The 18,308-nt window shown below is 40.2% G+C and overlaps 1 protein-coding gene across 9 annotated transcripts in view; it reads right to left on the bottom strand.

The window, feature by feature from the left end:
- Positions 1-18,308, bottom strand: part of GBF1 (golgi brefeldin A resistant guanine nucleotide exchange factor 1) — a 107,936-nt gene that overhangs the window by 15,858 nt on the left and 73,770 nt on the right. For 6 of the 9 annotated variants that reach the window (XM_030488636.1, XM_030488629.1, XM_030488631.1 and 3 more), the window contains 15 exons: positions 18,214-18,249; positions 14,553-14,688; positions 11,959-12,188; positions 10,871-11,039; positions 10,475-10,686; positions 9,695-9,793; positions 9,084-9,278; positions 8,546-8,732; positions 7,957-8,097; positions 7,352-7,440; positions 4,711-4,913; positions 4,134-4,257; positions 3,692-3,817; positions 3,016-3,098; positions 557-793 (listed from right to left, as the gene is read on the bottom strand). In XM_030488636.1, the coding sequence (XP_030344496.1) occupies positions 557-793; positions 3,016-3,098; positions 3,692-3,817; positions 4,134-4,257; positions 4,711-4,913; positions 7,352-7,440; positions 7,957-8,097; positions 8,546-8,732; positions 9,084-9,278; positions 9,695-9,793; positions 10,475-10,686; positions 10,871-11,039; positions 11,959-12,188; positions 14,553-14,688; positions 18,214-18,249 (2,267 nt within the window). The remainder of the gene's footprint in view (positions 1-556; positions 794-3,015; positions 3,099-3,691; positions 3,818-4,133; positions 4,258-4,710; positions 4,914-7,351; positions 7,441-7,956; positions 8,098-8,545; positions 8,733-9,083; positions 9,279-9,694; positions 9,794-10,474; positions 10,687-10,870; positions 11,040-11,958; positions 12,189-14,552; positions 14,689-18,213; positions 18,250-18,308) is intronic. The other 3 variants (XM_030488637.1, XM_030488638.1, XM_030488635.1) reach the window with 1 other exon arrangement.

Raw genomic sequence — 18,308 nt, 5'->3', positions numbered from 1 at the left:
TGGCAGTAGTGTTGAAGGTCTAGTTTCCAAGAGATCATGGTTACAGCAGTATATTAACAGAGCTTTAAAACTATGCTTAAGGCATCATTTGATCTGGATTTAAGCATGAGCTAAGATCGTTCTAATACAGTCTCCACAGATCACAAATTTTGCTATGGCCTCATACACGAGAGGTTTTGTTCATATACAGGGATTTTGCCAGCATCACTGTGCAAGTCAAAAGTGACTTTTTCTCCTCACTTCTAAGCAGCAGAGCTATGTCAGCAGATCTTTTAAATGTAACCAGGTTGGAGTTTAAAAATACATACCTCAGGCACTTTGATATATTACAATACAGCAGTCAAGCCAAACAGTGACCAGCAACCGAGAAAGGCCAAGATGGGATGAATCAATACAAATGACAGAACAAAAACTAGAAGACCATAGGTCACAATAAAATGCTCTTCAATTACTAAGAAAAATAACAGTTGATATTCACTGTGATGCCTCTAGCAGGTAAACAGGAGACAATGGCCACACTTTAACTCTTCTGCGTCTTTATGATTACAAGAGTTACCTGAAACCAGAGATAGCCTTCTGGATGATTGTTTCTTCTAAGCTCTTGTCAAAAACGTAAGAAAGTGCTGCGATGGTTGGCCCCCACGTCATGGTGAAGAGATCATGGTCATAGCTTCCAGGAGGCACATGGAGAAATATTCCCTCATCAGTGGCACCACGATGTAGCAGGACATTCCAGATATAGTTTTCCTTTACCAGGCCCGTCTGTTCTTCTGGCATCACTATCTCATCATTTCTACAAGGGAGGAAGGCAGAAAGGTTGAATTTTTCATTCTGAGCCAAACATAACATTTACACAGTGCCTTTCATTACATGGTCCCAAAGCTAGGCAATACCTACTCTGGAGTGATTTTGCCAGCTCCTGAAACATTCTATTTTCCTAGGCCTGCCTGCTTCCTCTGCCCCTCTCTGCTATCTTGGATATAAAGTCTGGTGGCTCTCAGCAGCACCCAGCAGCAACCATGTAAGGATAGTATTGAAGAAACAGCTACCTTACACTGTAAGTGCAAAGTGCAACACATCCTGTAGTTAAATGATGGGAAATTCTGGACAGCACACTGGCAGAGGTTACACTCTCCCACAACGGCACAGCTTCACCCCCCATCCCAACTCTCACCGCATTAGATAAAAAAAATTGTTATACCACTGCAGTCAACAGAAGGCATGTTGCAGTATAAGAATAATGCAAAGATTCCTATTATGCCAAAATCAAGTGTCAGAAAGCCAAGTAGTACAAATTTAAAGATAAAACAAGAAATGTATGATAGGTGATTCATAACCAGGGTACCACAGCTCCTTACTCTAACTGGATTAAAGCTATGCAATAATAAAACAAGTATGATTACTGCCAAATAGTACTTTCAATCCCAGGTTAATATATATCAAGCCTAAATACATACTTCCTAGACTTGGGTAACATTGCACAAGAGAGAACCCTTTGCAAACGACCACATAATCAAACAAAAGTCTCATATGTATTAAGAATAGTAGGTTGCAGCCAATCTGAAAAGTAGAGGTCTTTCTGCAACAACAACAACAAAAAAAAAAAGGTAATTTTCATGTGCTACCAACAACCATAAATCCCTCTTGCTTTATGCATAAGAAATAAGCTCTTCTCAGTTTCAGGTGCCTGCATATTTTGACAAGAGCAATCCTTACTGAGATTATATAGGAAAATATGTTTGCGGTCAATAGCACATTTTTTTCTAAGAACTCATATTTGATTAATACCAACAGAAGCGAGTGGTTTAGTTAGAAAGTCTCAGGAAATTAAATTGTGCTCAAAAGTGAAATGCTGAGATCCTGAAGAGATCATGCACTACCTTGCACAGATTACAGCCTGATTTCCCCCCCTCCCCAAATAATAAAGAGAAAACAAACAGCTTCTCAATGTCGATGATGACACTGAGGCAATCTATCTGAGATGGAGCAGTACTGAAATGATATACCAACTGTTTTAGCCATAGAACATACTGAAAAAGCTGAGGTATCTGGTGAAGAGAGGATAAAGTGGAATAGATTGGAATAGAGGCACTAGATAATGAAAAGATATGAGAATATTCTCAGGTGCTACTCAAAACATTAAGAACACCCTCAAGGGAAAGAGGCCAATCAAAACTAGAGCTCTACTTGAAAGCTAGAGCTACCTCTTGAAGAATTACTAGACATTCAGCACAGACAGCATCCCCACTTTCCTGCAGAAGGCTCAAAAAGGAGGGTCAGCCTCATCACGCTGTCCTGCTTCCAGCCCTAGCCACTGCCTGCCACTGCAGACTGGAAAAAAGCTGAGAGTCACATCCTGTCTCCTCAGAGATGTTATCCTGTCAGCTTCAAATTGGCTGGGCTTGGATTTACTGATAAGCCAGATTTCTGAATTATTATTAAACTCCCCACCCAGAGCTAGTTTGTGCACAAAAGGGCCTCGGCCACCAGGAAGTCTCCTCAAATACACGTCAGTGTGCCAAGAGCTTCAGGGGATGGCAGAAGAGATAGGTGCAGAGAGCAGCCTCCCATGAAAAGCTCAAAAGCAGAACATGTGAAACTGAGACGTTATGTTAGGGCACCAGTGCTCTCCTGGGTGTGAGACACTCTCTCTAGCACTACATAAAAGGTTGTAAAGAAGTCTAAAGGCTTGGTCTGGAGAACAGACCCTTCTTGGATACAGCATTTCACATGTGCTGGTCTTGCTCAGCCATTCTTTTGCATGTTGACAGAAGTAAAGTTTTTAACTAGCTTAAGCTCTGTGGATTAAAATACCATGGCAAGAATCCAAAGATACAAATCCAGTGCAATCACTGTGACAGACTTGTTAACACAGCCCCACATGGAGCTGGAAGTTGGTCTGAGGCAAACAGACACATGACCAGTGAGTCTCCTTCCATACTCTCCAGAGGTCTCACAGACCAAACAACTCCAGTTTGCTTTTTACATACAAGGAGATCACAGGTTGATTCTTACTTGATGGCATGGTACATGTCTTCCAATATGTCCTGTTCAAAGTCTTTGCCTCCATTTACACCTTTCAGGTTCTTCCGAAACTCCTGAAAAAATTTACACCGATGTTAATTCCTAATATCTCCTGCTTTAACTGGTTGGCTAAGATCAGTACTCCACTTGTTTTTCACGGGACCAGAAGGAGATTTTCCTATGTTCTTCAACATGCAGTCTCCAAGTTCAAAGGCTAAATGTTATTCTTAGTGGCAGTAGTGTGGAGCAACCCCTGTCTCTGTTCACAAGGAAAGAACAGAGACACAACATAACACATTCTAGACGTCAGAATGACAGGTCTGTACCACTGCACTGACACTCACAGGACCTGAACCCTCTAGAAGCCCACAGCAGTACAACAATCTTCTCATTCTTACTGTGTTTTAAGGTACAGTTTGCTCACACACACACAAGCTTCTTTCTTGATAAACTTGGCAAGTTGTCTGCTAAGCTTGTATTTCCTCAGACTGCGCCTTGCCCACAGTTCCTCTCTCAAACTGCACTCAAATTCAGTGCTACATACCAGCTTATTGTGTATGAGTGATGAATGCCAGGGAAAAAAAGGAGAATACCACTGAGATAAAAACAGATACTACCTTGCTATCAAAACCAGAGAAGACAGGTGCCTAATACTGGTAACACCCACCTCCAGAGTCATTGGGACGTTCTGCTTGCGGACATTATGGTTGTGCTGGTCAGTGTTCAGCATAATAACTGCATAGGCCAGGGCAAAGCAGGCATCACTATTAGCAAATGGGGACCCATTTGATTTCTGAAAGGCAAACGCATGCACAAATTAGTCCTATAGAAACAGTGGCATCAGTGCCTCAAGACAGACATTTTCCTACCCACAGTACTGAATCATCTCTGGGACAAACAAAACCCTTAGGCTCTTCCAAAGTTGGGAAAAAAGCTTCCAAAAAGCTGAAAGTTTATGTGCCACTGCCATCTCCTACAAAACAAACAACAGCTGCTGCCTGCAGGGGACAGTAAGCTTATATAGGCAGTTTAATCTGACATGTCCATTATGGCAAGCAGATGCACAAGAAAGAATGCAGTTTTGAGCTTTCTGCCCACCAAGTACACACCCTCCAATGTTCTGTGAAGGCTTCTAACAGTCTCTGGATTACAGGCGCCTCTCCTGGTAGTCTGAAGGCCTCTAGATAAAGTCGTAAAGCTTCATCCAGCCTTAAACCTTGGAAGCTGAAAGTCCTGCAAGAAGAATGAAATGCAATGCAATGAAATGCAGTAAATTTGCTGACTACAACACTGTTAGTTTCAGCATCAGAATACCAGATTTCACAAAGAACAGGCAGTAAAGAGGGGAGTGTAAGGAGAGAAGAAATATCACAGAATCATAGAACAGAATATACCATGAACAGGCAAAAAACAATAAAAGAGAGTCAACAATCCTACAGGTGATTATGTATGTAATCATATCTCCAGTCTTCATAGAGACTGGCCCTACTGAAAGAAGCTCGAGTATCATGCTATATATATCTAAGGTATTACCATATGCAAGAGATGCATAGGATTAAGGCGTGATGGTACACAGAGAACTAAGCAATAAAAATCCTATGTCTCCACTATGTTCTAGTGCTTTTTTATCACTGAACTCTTGACTTTCACCCCTTTCTGATTAAAGGGATACAGAAAGCTACTCACCCAACAAAGCTTTCCAGCAAGTCTATGTTCTTACGGTCACTCACAAATTCCCCAATCATCTTTTTGTCCAGACGAGGATTTTCCCGTAGCCACCTGGCCACCTCATTGTTGTCGATGGGGGTGGCAAGAAGGTTCTTCTCCTGCAGAAACTGTATCCCTTTCTTTGGCTTTTGGTTGAACTGCTCTGTGCCGGTTATCAGGAGCTGAAGGAGACATTATGGTAATTACAAGCTCAGAGTGCATTTCTTAATTTACATTGTTCTTGGCATTTGAGCCAAAAGCTAAGTAGAAAATAGAACAACCTTAGCATGATCAAGTTTATTGTAGTGCCTAATCTGACAAGAATGCTAACCCAGGCCAGAAAACCTGCATTCATCACAAGGATTCACTATCAAATAATACTGGACAGAGCAAGCATGAGCTGCTGTCTTTGAAAAGCTTTGATGTTTCACTGAGCAATTAGCTCTGCTACCCCAAACACCTCACCTGCTCTGCTAGACAGAGCAGTCTCTGATGAACCCCAGACATGTGGCAAGATCAACTCTACCAGTTACAACTGCATTACTGCTCCATGCCCTCTTCTGCACCCTTTGGCTCCAAGCTGTAATACTCTATCTCATTGCCAGGAGACATGCAGCAAGAATCCTTGGCACTTATTCAGCAGGTGCAAGGAAGAAGTGCTGCAAAAGCTTAAACTAAGAACCAGAAAACATTCTGCTAGTGAGACATGGTCCAGGAACATCTGGTATTCCAGCATAAGGCTATCTGTAGGCTGCGAAGAACAAATGCATTTTTGGTTTTGAAGAGAAGCCAACTACTCTGCCCTGCTTAATTCTTATTTTAGGAAACTAGACTGTACCACAGCCACAGCGTAATAAACCACCTGACTAAGAAAGGGTTAACTGAATGTTCCTGATGGTGTTCAGAAAAACCAAAAGCACAAACAACTATATGAACTTTACTAAGGCACCAGAATAAATGTCAGTTCCCTGTTAGCTCCTATCACGATCAAACTGCTAGCGATGACCTAGTGAACTAAATTCGTGACCATCATGATTACTAGCTCCCCCGGGTTTCTCAGTACCTCAGAGCCCACTAGCCCTCTGTTCTCTGCTTCCTCTGCCTGCGGGAACATCCTCCAATTGCAGCAAAACACTGAAATAGCATGGAGTGCACAAGGACCCAGTGAGGGCATAACAAAATAATAACCATATGCTGCCTGGTATAACAGGCCTGAAGGGACTGTATGTTGCTAGCAGCTGTTCAGCTGCAAATTCTGTAACCCAAGTATTCTATGGACTGGTTATACTTCTTAAGACCACCTGAAAGGAGACCAGACTGCTGGCGGTTTGCATCGCTTTTATAATCGTGTCAGACCTGTGCTTCTGAGCTTCTGGTCCTTGCCTTTGGAAACAGCAAAGAAAAATCTTCAGTCGATGCATAATTTATTTTCTTGTTCTTATTTAGCTTTCTTCCTCTTCCCAGCTGTGGTAATGTTTATCACTTCAGAGGTTAAAGGAAGCAGAAAGTGCTGGTGCCATATCAGCATCAATATTACTTAAACTGAATGTTTTGTGTGCCGTGTTTACATGCTCAGGATGAAACCATTAGCAGATATAGGGTCAGGAAAGGTTTTTGCCTGGGCAAACTAACAGATTTATGAACACCTTTCTGCCTTCTGCTGTAGTGTAAAGCACTGTCCTTTTTCTACTACCACCTGGAACTTCTTTTAAGGAACTCTCAGCCACTGGCAATGCTCTTGATTTCTTTTAACCCTGTTTTCCAGCACAATAAAGCTGGAGTATTATGAGAGGTTTTCAGTTAGAACAGTGGAAGCATTATGCAAGCTTCCTTCTCAACAACAGACTTTCATACAAAGTCCATCAGCAAAGCTGCCATGAAAGCTAGATTTAATGCAAAGTGTTACAAATGAAACAATTACTAAATCAATATTTATTTCTTAGAACACAGGTAATGCCAAAACTCAGCGGTTCCTTTGAAGACAAGAACAAGCAGGCCAGTACACAAGACAGTAAATAAATACAAAGCTATCAGCATGGAGTACCTTTGTCAACACTAGACCTAGACCGGAATCGCTCAGGAATTTTGCATTCCTGAGTTTAGACTATGACTTGGATTAATGAGGTTCAAAGAAACAGACATCTAGACAAAGAATGGCTTTGTCACAATAAAGACAATCTTTTCAGTCATCCATAATAAACAAATCAGAATATCAGGCTGGACTGTTAATTTCTACTATGGGCCTCTTGGTACGCTTTCCATTTACAGCTTTGATAAGAGTAGGGAACCTGCCATTTTTAATGAAAGTACCCATTTATGTCCCATTTATGTAATGCAAACTAAATCCATCCACCCAGAAATCAGATGGACCAAGCTTACACAAATTGTGCCACAAAATTTCCCCAAGGCCTCTTGCAACTTTTAGCACAACTAACCCAGAACAGATAATGATCACTGCTGTCTCTGCAGTGTAGCAGGATTTTCAGTGACTACTTAATTCTTATCATCAGAGACTAGAACTCAAAAATTCTGAGATACGACCAGTCATGCAAAGCTCACATGGGATGGGAAACAAGGAGAACGTTCAAAAGATTAATTTGTATTATATTCCAAATCATACCTTCTTTTTATTCTTAATCTGCATAAGTTCCTGAGGGTTTGGAAGGATACAAGAAAATCGAGTAGGCTTCCTGGAGATACTCTTCTCAGCTAGAAGGATAAAGCATCATTACAAACAAATCTATCTCCAGAGTAGCATTCAGCTCACAATAGTGTTCCATCATAACTTTCAGTCATGGACTCTAGCTGCAATGTGCTGCTATTCAACTACTACATTCCTCCCACCTACACTTTCTTCAGCAGAATTGCAGAGTAACTTCTTGTCCTGGACATTTTCACACATCCACAAGATTTAATTTTCTGGCTATTCTGACTGCCTGCATTATTGATGCCCTGAAGACCTCCTGACTATTAAAAATACTAAGCACTGGTTTTATGAATTTCACAGACTTTTGCCCCAAAGTGACCCACCAGACCAATCCCCCTCCCAGAAGAAACACAACAGTTAGCAGGCATATTTAGCACTCACGTAATAAACAAATATTCAGCACATAAGCCCTTCTGATTTTGAACACACACTAGGTACAATGGTCTGTCATATAGCAGGACCAGCCAGCAAATGTCATCTACACACTCAGAATGTCAGGGTACCACGGAGACTATTACCTGCCTCACCTCCTCCTTCCAATTCCATGCAGCCCTCCTTCATCTGGTCAGCCATAAGACACTCACTGGTGGGAGGACATGCCCCAGCTGGCTCTGAGACTGCACTGGAGGATTTTCCCTCACTGAGTACTCTCTCATTATCTGTAGAAGTTAAAAAAACAAACAAACCAACAAATCAACCCACACATAAACAAACCCGTAAGCCGAGGGAAAAGCTAGCAACAGAGAAACAATTAACTGATCACTCTAAACTGAACATGTGCTTATTCAAAGGAGTTCCCCCCAGTAACTGCAATTCCTCAGGATCCTCAGTATTTTGTCTACATGAATTCCATGGCATGCCCTTTTTATGTTGTGACTGCCAGTCTTGCCATGGCCTTTATATAAAATTCCACAAGGGGCACATTTTAGTATCTGTAAATTTTACAAATAGGAAGGATATTAACATCAGTGTGTAGTTACAAAACATGCATCAGGAAGACTGAAAAGATATATTTAAGGAGCTTACTATGTCAGCTACCAAAATGAGATCTGCAAGTTTAGCACAAGGCTAAGCTTAATATCAAAATATCAAGAAAAGGGGTCTTACTATTGCTTGTTTCTTTGGTGCTGTTCATAGTTTCTGGGCTGGATTTGACAACTTCCTTCTCTTGCTGATGTATGTTATTCAGCACTTTGGCCTGGCAATGTGCCTCAGTGCTATCTATAACTGTCAGCAACGCTTCCAGAGACAACAGGTGGACAGTATACAGCTGTCCAGAAACTGGGAAGGCATTCTGGGAAATAAAATATAAGTATTAGTCAACTTTCATGTCTCTGCCACCTTAATGGGGGAAGGAAGTTTCCCCCACAGCTTGGGGAAGCCTAAAGCATACAACAGAACACTGTAAATTTTCACTCAAAGTTTTCTAGTATATACTTACTGGTTCATCTGCTCTGACATTATCAAAGCACCACGGCTATTCTTTTCTCTTCTGCATCCAAATGTTAAATGGCTGTCTTCATCTCTACAGACTACTCACCCTGAACCTTCTGACCACTCCCATTTTTAAGTTCTGCATTTTACTGGCTTCCCCTTCAGCACCCCGCAGCTCCCGCCCTCTAGCCTGGCAGCTGCAGCTCAGCACCTTGGAGAGCAGCTTGGTGAGCTCCTCGAAGAGGTTGGCGCAGTAATAGTCACAGTCGTAGTTAATGTACAGCTCGGTGACAAAACTGGGGACTCTCCACAGCTGAACAATGGCTTCCAAAGCCATCTCCTTCATTTCATAGGGCATCTTTGGGTTTTCCACAGTGATTATTTCCATCAGCTTCTTGACATACATCTGGCAGAAACACAGGGCAGCTCAGTTTAAGGAAAGAAAAAAGAAAGCAGGACAGTGAACAGCTTTGAGGACTACAGAAATAGATTTAAGCTTCATCTTCCCACATGACACTCCATCTTTAATGATGTCTCATTCTGGAGGAGGTTGTAAAATATTTTCATATAGTTCTACCATTCAGTGCACCTGGATTTACTGCTCTAAAAAGCAGTACAAAGGCAGGTAGTGCAGTACACCAGTCTCAAAGACATTTTATTATCCAACAAGAATCAGCCTACACAGCCTACCCATAACCCACTGAATAATTTATACAAAAGGTGAATTGACATTTAGACTGTATCCTTCTGTCTAGCTATATGCATTTAACTGAAGCTAAATAAACCATTGGTAGGCACCCCATGATACTCAAAAACACTCACCTCCAGCTGGAATTTCAGATGCTCTCTCATGCTCTCAAAGAGAAGAAAGCACACCCTGAGGGAGGCTGCATACAGATTGAGCCGTTCAACACTCAGTAGCTGAACAAGAAACAAAAATACCTTTAAGAATTACAAAGGCTAATCATTACGTGCTATAAGCAGCAGTACTGTGGCACTGCAGGCATCACCTGCAACAGCCTTGAGATCCACACTGCCCCCCACAACAATGGTATTTCAAAAAACAATCCCTTATTCAACCTCCTGGTCTCACTTTTTGATAATGAAGATGAGTATACTTAATTCCCTTCTGCTTGTGGTAACACCTTTCCTAGTATAACTTTATTTTTTTTGCCAAAACAACAGATCATCTTAGTGGAGAAGGAACGTGGGAGAAGACCTGCCTCTGAGATGGCCCTTGTGCAATTAATAGTTTGGTACTCCAAAGGTTCTGCCTATGACTAAGCTGGTAACTTGCACCTATAATTACCTCAAAACCAATTATAACAAAACACAGTGTTATCCCATAATAACAGTTAATTCAAATCACCTTCATTCTTCTTGGTCCTGGTCTGAAGAATAAAAAAGCACACCTCTCTGGCTTTGCAACAGCATTGCTTGTTTCACTAGCACAATTCAGAACTCTCACTGCAATGCAGCAAAGAGCTTATTTGAAGACTGAGACCTGCCAAACTTCAGAATACTAAATTCCACTACACTTTGATGCAAATTAGCTCCTGAGTGTCCAGTGCCATATAACATGGTAGTGTAAGCCAGACTCACTTGAAATAGGTGCCGGCACAATTCCTCCTTCACAAGTCCCAAGAGAGACTGGCAATTTGCAATGAGTGCTGACTCCAGGGCAACAGTTAGCAGCTGCAGCCCCATGTGGATCATCACCTCAGAGTTGTGGCGGTCATGAGGGTTGGTGAGTGAGATAAGAAAGCGGAACAGTTCTCTAATACATGGTAGCCCATAAGGGACAAGTGCTGCTCCTAAAGGAAGAAGAGAGATTAGCACTCTAAACTTTGCTTTTGCTTTTTGCAGGTGCCTAACAAGTGTTAGAAATGAAATTGTTACAGGCCTGCTGAAGAACAGGAGCTTATCACCCTCTTAGCAGATAGGGAAACATAGTAGCGGAAAGGAGAAAGGACTTCAGCAACATTGTCCGCTTCTCACCTTCTTTTTGGGAAGACTGAGTAAAACGTACTCCTCGGGGATTTACATAGTCCATGTCATGAACTGAGGCAGAGTCAGACTGTTCTGCTACATATGTGCACTCTTCTAGGACCTCAGGGATAGACTCAACAGAAGCTGACTGGACCCTCTCCTCCCCCAGGCTTTCATTCTTCGTTGACATCAGTCATTTGAGAATAAAAGAAGCAAAACAAGAGTTAACAGGCACTAAGAAAGGCTTATTTGTTCATAGGTCATCTGGCACTATTAAAACTACACAGGTCACTAGTGGAAGAGGAACAGGAAAACAAAATTTAAGACAAAAGAGCACCTCTATATAACCTGCAGCCCTCTCTGACCTTTCATGTCCATCTAGTTCTTATCTATTTTACAATACTCCAGGTTGCCAGACTAAGGACTTTGAAGATACTTCCATAACCTATCAATTCTTGCTGCCCCTGAGGTTAGGATTTGGCTCTTTTTGTTTGTTTGTTTGTTTTAAAAGCTACATAATTTCAGCACACTATTTCTATCTATAACTTCTTAGCATTTTTAGCTTTCCAAATATCTGCAGCTCTGAAAGGCTACCTCAGCTCTAACAATCAACAATATTACTGTTGCAGAGGAGGTAGAGACAACATTAAAGAAAATTTACTGGTAAAGATCTTGGTTCAGTTTTGTTCTATTTTACACAAACACCAACAGCTCTATTTCTACAAACTCAAGCAAAATTGTTCACTAAAAATAATAAAATGAGTTGTGCAGATTTCCTCTGTTTCCCTCTTAACAGTTTCTCTTTTCATTAAGGTTAATGGCAGTGGCAGGAATACAACTAGCTATGTAGATGCATTGTTGAGCTGCACAGTTAAAATTTCTGAGCCAACAGGGATGGTCTCAAGAGAAAACAAAGAAGGAATGTTTATGAATTTACAAATCGCTCACGGTGAAGAATATTTATTCTGACCCTAATCCTTGAGATAGAACATATTCCCGATGACCAAAAAGAGAGATAGAAACAGAGTCAGTGTGCTAAACCCACAACTAATTATGCTAGGAGTTGGAACTTTTCTCTGTAAGTTACATCCACATACCTGGAGTTCAGGCTGATTTTGATTGTCAGTGACTCTGGCCTCATTAGAAGGCATTCCTGCATTAAGTCCCAAAGAAGCTACTTGGTCCAAGTCTGTTAGATCTTCCTTGGAGGTAGCCTGTGAGGACAACTCCAAACCACTGTCTGTAGCAGGGCTGACTGCAGATGAAACATTTTCTGAGCTCCCAGAGGAGCTGGGAGAAGGAGCATCTATGAAAGTAACTCCGCTTGCTGATGAGAAATGGAAGCAAAAAGATCAGTGTTATTCTGTCTCTCAACTGAAAATTCATACATTGAATACAGCAACAAAGAATTAATTTGATCACTACTTCACACTACAAATAATCTCAGATAGTTTTACACTAATGTAGAGAATGCAGATAAACTAAGCTCTCTTTTTCTAAGCTGAATTACATGGGTGAACAAGTGAGAGACAAGTTTTCCACATTAAAACACAATAGTTGGAACCCAATAACCTCAGCAAACTACTTAATCACATAATTAGAGAGTACAGAGAGTTTCTATAACTAAGAAAGAATCTGAAAATGATCTGAAAAGTGTACTTTACTCTCTGATACAATGGCACAAACACTTCTAAGACCTGCATCGAGAATTCGTCACTCCTTCAAAGTGAGAACTTTAAATTGATTGGAAGGCAAGACCTATTTCTTTAATTCTCCCTAAACAAATGGAATTGCAATAGAATTCAAATGAGTCCGAAATGGAGAAGTGAAGCATTTTTACTATTTCTAAATGAGACAATGCTCCAAGAATCTAAGTTTTACTATTGAGGAAACCCACAGATTTGCAGCTCTCATGCTTCTGAGAAGAACTTGAAAAACTTAAAACAGTAAAAAGGAGAAGATACACTGCAGGGCACAGTCATAAAGGCACAAACCAGAGTTATGTTATGAATTTACATGTGAAATGTGTATGGTTTCACCCAGTGGTGTTTTATTGCTGACTTGATTTTTGAAAATGTCTTAAATAAGTAACAGGACATTACTTGATTTTTAAGAAATGTAACAGAATACATGATCAACTTTGCAATCTTTTCTTCTTCACCTGCTAAGTCAGGATTCTGGCCTAAAAAGCACCATTAATACATTATCTAGCACTATAAGGTCAGAGTCAATGACCTTCATTGACTATAACACAATTGAACATAACTATATTGAATATAACTATATTGAATATAACACAATTGACTATAACACAAGTGAATAACACAATTCAACTTTCTCTCTAAAATGTTACAGGAGTTCTAGTGCTCTTTAATGGAATTTAATACCTACTTTAAAACTTAAATATAATGATGATTTATGTAGAGATAAGTTCTCATATGGATGGATGTTCTGAGTTACATGCCATTTGATATTATTTCCTTAAGTTTTCAACCAATCATGCTGTTGTGCAGAAACACACCTGGGATCATTCACACTACACTGAATAGTTTCCTGTGACAGAGTAAGTGTCAAACTAGGTATTTTACACAGCTATTGTCTCTATTTTTCTGTCTGCTTCCTTTCACTGTTAACATTTATGTCTGAGCCATCAAAACGTAGAGTGCACAAGGGAGAGTACTTTGCAGCCAGAGGGACCCATTTATCCAGGAGGGGTTAAAAACCAGTTATAGCTATTTAGTCTATTCCCATACAACAATAGGATAAGGAAGTTCCCCAACGTTATATTCTTGAGCTCCCAGCACTAGTCACATACTGTATCATTTCTGCAAGCTGAATCAAAGCACATGAAAAAGGATTCATGTGTATACTCATTAGTTTCCTGCACGTAATCCCTTTTCAGGTACTTTTTTCCTACATAACTCTTCATGCCACCTTACCACAGCAAGGCCTCTATTCTTCTCATAACAGTCATAAGCACACCCCCATTTCCCTGTCCCTTAATGAGTGTAGCCTTTTATTCAAATTTCATGGACTGCAGGTGCACACTTTCAGTCTTTACATCTGTAGTGAGTGATGTGTTCATTCACCCACCCTTGATACCTACGTTCCTTTGCACCCCTCAGCTCTACCTGTTTATTTTCCCCAGTCACACTTTGCTCTTCCCTCATTACTACCACACCATTTGGTACACCCGCCAGGAGCATATGAAAGAATATGTCACTTAAGTCAGCAACTTCTTGTTGCAGGAAACCTTCTCCCCAGCTCCATTCCCCTTAGCTCTCCTCTTGCCAGTGTTCCTGCTTTCATTCTCTTCCATGTACCTGCTGTACCCTCCGACTCTTCTGCACCACACAGCTGCCCATAACCTCAGCCACCTCTCCAGGTCCTCATTCTCTTTTGTACAAACCACCCCTGTAAGGCACACTGAAGGCAGAGAAATACTGCCAAGTTATCCAGAGGACCACGCTTTCCTCCATCAGATATTTATTCCATCTCCTTCAAACTCCTTCTCCTGGACCTGAAAATCTATGATATGTTTTATTGCTATAGTCACTGAGAACTAATATATTAAAAAAAAAAAAAAAAAATCTAATGCAAAACAACATGTTAAAGAGAAATTAAATAAAGAGATTCCAAAAAAGCTCCTGAACAGATACTGCCTGGTCTCTGGAAACAGATTTCAACTTACCTGGGGTGTTATTAGCATTAGCTGCTGGTTGTTCTGTCCCAGGAGAGGCCTTAGTCACATGGCGAGGAGGCCTTGGTGATCTCTTCTGCTTCTTCCATTTTGATGATTCGCTCATTCCTCCAGCTCTCATTTTCAACTGAAAATCAATAATCATTAAGAATATCAGCATAGCAAAACTACATAGCACAATGGATTACACAAGCCAACCCGCAAACACTGTCTCAAAACCCTCAAAGTCAGGCAACAGCACTTAAATGCATCACACAAATTAATCAGCGTCTCAAAATCATGCAAACCAGCCCCTGACTCCCCACTACCCATATATTAGCCAACACTCCATGAATGAATCAAGGGACAATTTACTGCAGTTAATCTGCTATAATATATACTCATCGGTTTTAATATCACAGCACTCCCTCTTCTCTATCAATATGTCCTAGCTTTGCAGTAAGATAAAGAATCCTCTTAGATCTAGAGGCACATCTCAAATCAATTTGCTTTTCCAATGTTTCCAGACTTCTAAAGGGCATCAATTAAACTAGTTAGGTTTGATACTCAACTAAAATTTCACCATCTATGCACAAAGACTGAGAATGGGGCCTGAGCACCCAATCCCACAGTACAGTCTGCAGCTCTGTCACTTATCTCTGGCCTCAACTCACTCTTGATCTTCATAGCAATGCCATATTCACTCTCCTCTAGATATCTTTCACTACTGACAAGCATTTCTGTAAGACTTCACTCACTCCTAGTGCATGGCACATTGCAAATACCACCTTAGTGGTTTAGAAACCAACCATATTCTGCTTTCACCTGCCTTCTGTCATTACTCCTCTTCAGATTTAAATCTAGCCTAACCCTTGACATCCTTCTTGACCAGGATCGTACTTCTACTTCTTATACAGATCTTTGATCAGGCGAACAAGAACCACAGCAGGAGCAATGCAGACTGTGTGGCACTTGCTGCAGTGTGCTTTTACTGCAGGCATGCACAGATGCTTCAGAACTTCCTAAAAACAATATGACATTTACTCAGATGGACAATAGCAATGGCAGGCCTGAAAACAGCTTCCTTCTAAAGTAAGCTCCTGTAAGTGCAGGACTGCACTTACTCTTGGGTTTGTTAGCTGCAGTCAGCTTTTCCGATGCTGTCAGACCTCTTCAGTTTGGGGTGAAAGTTTAACCACTGAACAGGTACCTTACATGTAGTGGAAACCATTCAGCAAGTTTCAGTACCAGGTCCCTACTTGGTACTCTTCTTTGCAGATTTATCATAGTTAAGTTATATTTTAGGCATAATACTCCTTATTTCTTACATCCCTAGCATCAGATTTAAATTATCTAGAAGACAGCTTTATTCTTTAGCTTCTTCCTTTTTCTGCAACTTGCCTCCTGCCAGCTGCTACTCTTCTTAAACGCAGTAAACCTTCTAGGTAGGTTCTGCTACTGTTTTTCTATCTCTTTCCCTTCTCCAGCTAGAATTTTAACTTGCTGTACATGGCCTGTAATTTTTCTCATTTAAACAAAGCTTGTGAAAATGTTATGTCCCAGTGCAGTAAACCATTTGTGTAACTTTTCTTTGCACCACAAATTCTATTTGTTTGACGACTAATCCCCAAGTCTTAGCTACGCTACAGTTTCCGTGAGCTTGTTAATTGAGTCATAATTACTTTGCTCCTTGTTACTTCTTCCAAATTTTGCAGCAAGAATCCCCTTCTAAATCACAACTTCTGACAAACACTTATGTGACAAGCATGTAGCTAAAACTAAAATTGCTTCACCTCTATCAGTAGTTTCCTTTTCAATTTAAAAACCTCTCAAGCCTTAAATATTACGAACAGTTTTATTCATCAAAGGCTTAAGCTGCTAATTAGACCATGTAATTTTACCTAACAACTATTCTAGAAATAGTCCTATTTATTTTTTTCTCCCTTTTCGTTAACTTATAAAATAAAATCTGAAGACTTATAGTTCATTTACCAAACTACTCAAGTAGAAAAGGAAACCTTGAAGCATTATCTGTTAAACCCAATAAAGTCTGTTTCACATAATTTCAAAATTGCCTCTAGGTACTGTATCCTGTTACCATGATTTGCTAGGTAAAAAGTTACTTGCTAATAAAAATTTGGGGGGTGGAGGGAGGTACAGAATTGAATCAGCAAAATGGAGCAAAGATATTACTATGAATTAACCACATCGGTCCCACTCCTTTTACCCCTCAGTCATGCTATAAAGAAGGTTCAAGCTGACAATTTCAGTATTATTTCTGATCTCCCCTTTCAGACACCAAATAGCACCTCAGTTCAACACTAGCCCTTTTGAAAAATCACTTCTCCTCAGACACAATATCAATTTTTAGTGATTGTCCTGTACTTTGTATTAACTCCAAGATTCTTTCTCTTGAGGGTTGCAAGACATATGCCCATCTGTCATCATTTTGATGAACCTGTGCCATCTTTCAGAGACTGAGTCACAACAGCTTCACATGGATGGGAAACCATTTAGTCAGGCAAGCAAAGAGACTCAGTTGATTTTTAAAGAATCCCAAACATTTAATCAAAGTATAAACCATTCTTTATACTTTGGGCGTGGGGTGTGTTTGGGGTGTTGACAATTTGACAGGTGAGACTACCCAATAGGTCTTTTCCATCTCATACCATCTAGTATTCCATGCTCTACACAAAGAGGTATCCTTTTATTAGAATTACCAGCTAGGATTACCTAGTGCTACCTCCCATATCATTTCCCCTCCCCCCTTTTTTTTCTTTTGCTATCTCCTATAAATAAGAGAGAGAAAACTACAATGATAATTGCATAGCTTAAAAAAAAATTGCAGAAGCAAACAGAAATGCTGAATAGAAATATTTCACCAGTGCCAAGGGTCTGTATGTTGTTATAACAAACAAACTCCGGGTTTGGGAATTCTAAAACAATACATGTATCAAAGGACAGCAAAGTAACATCTTTCATTCTGTATTTTGTATTGAATTAAAAGGTAACACTTGCTTTTTATGTTAGTATAAACAAAATGTAACCCTCCCCCAACTTGTACAGTTTATCTTTGACTAAAGGATCTATTTATAACACTTGTTTTTACCTTCAATAGCAAGTCATTTTCTGATTTCACTAGAAAGTTGGTTGCACGTTAACAGGCTAAGATTTTAAAACTAACATTGCTTTTGACTAAATGCTGCAGGTAAATGACATTTACTAGATCACTAAAACTTCCGAATTTTAGTCATCATCTCAAATTCTCCTTCCCTCTCCAATGCTCAATGATACTACAGTTGCATTAGTTTTCTAATCGTCAGCATCCTTCAGGTTAGATTAAGCCTGTACTTCCACAGTAAAACACCTGAAATTAGTATTTAAAAACCATTCTTTAGAAATCAGGGTAGAGCAGGAGCTCAGAGCTACTGTTCATTCATCTTGGAACTCAGTGCAGATTCCATTACATTTATCTGAGTTACCTTTGCATAAAGAAACATGTACACAAAACTGTAGAAGAAAAAAATGCACAGGACTCCAAATGCTTCCTTTGATAGATGAGGTTTTAACAATAAAACTCCAGCTAAGGTCTAGGAAGGTGAAGAAAAATGTAATACTACAAGATTCTTTTTAAAGGGTCTGTGAGATCTCATTTTTCTACAAGCCACCTTACCTGGACTCGTTTGTTTTTCCATAAGATACTGTAAGCCTCAAGAGAAAAGGGCAGGGGCCAATGATTAGTAACTAAAGTGATTATACTTAACACGA

This window comes from Strigops habroptila, chromosome 5, assembly GCF_004027225.2.
Source record: "Strigops habroptila isolate Jane chromosome 5, bStrHab1.2.pri, whole genome shotgun sequence".
Lineage (NCBI taxonomy): Eukaryota > Metazoa > Chordata > Aves > Psittaciformes > Psittacidae > Strigops > Strigops habroptila.
The sequence above is the reverse complement of the archived record's forward strand: the minus strand, read 5'-3'. Positions and strand labels throughout refer to the sequence as shown.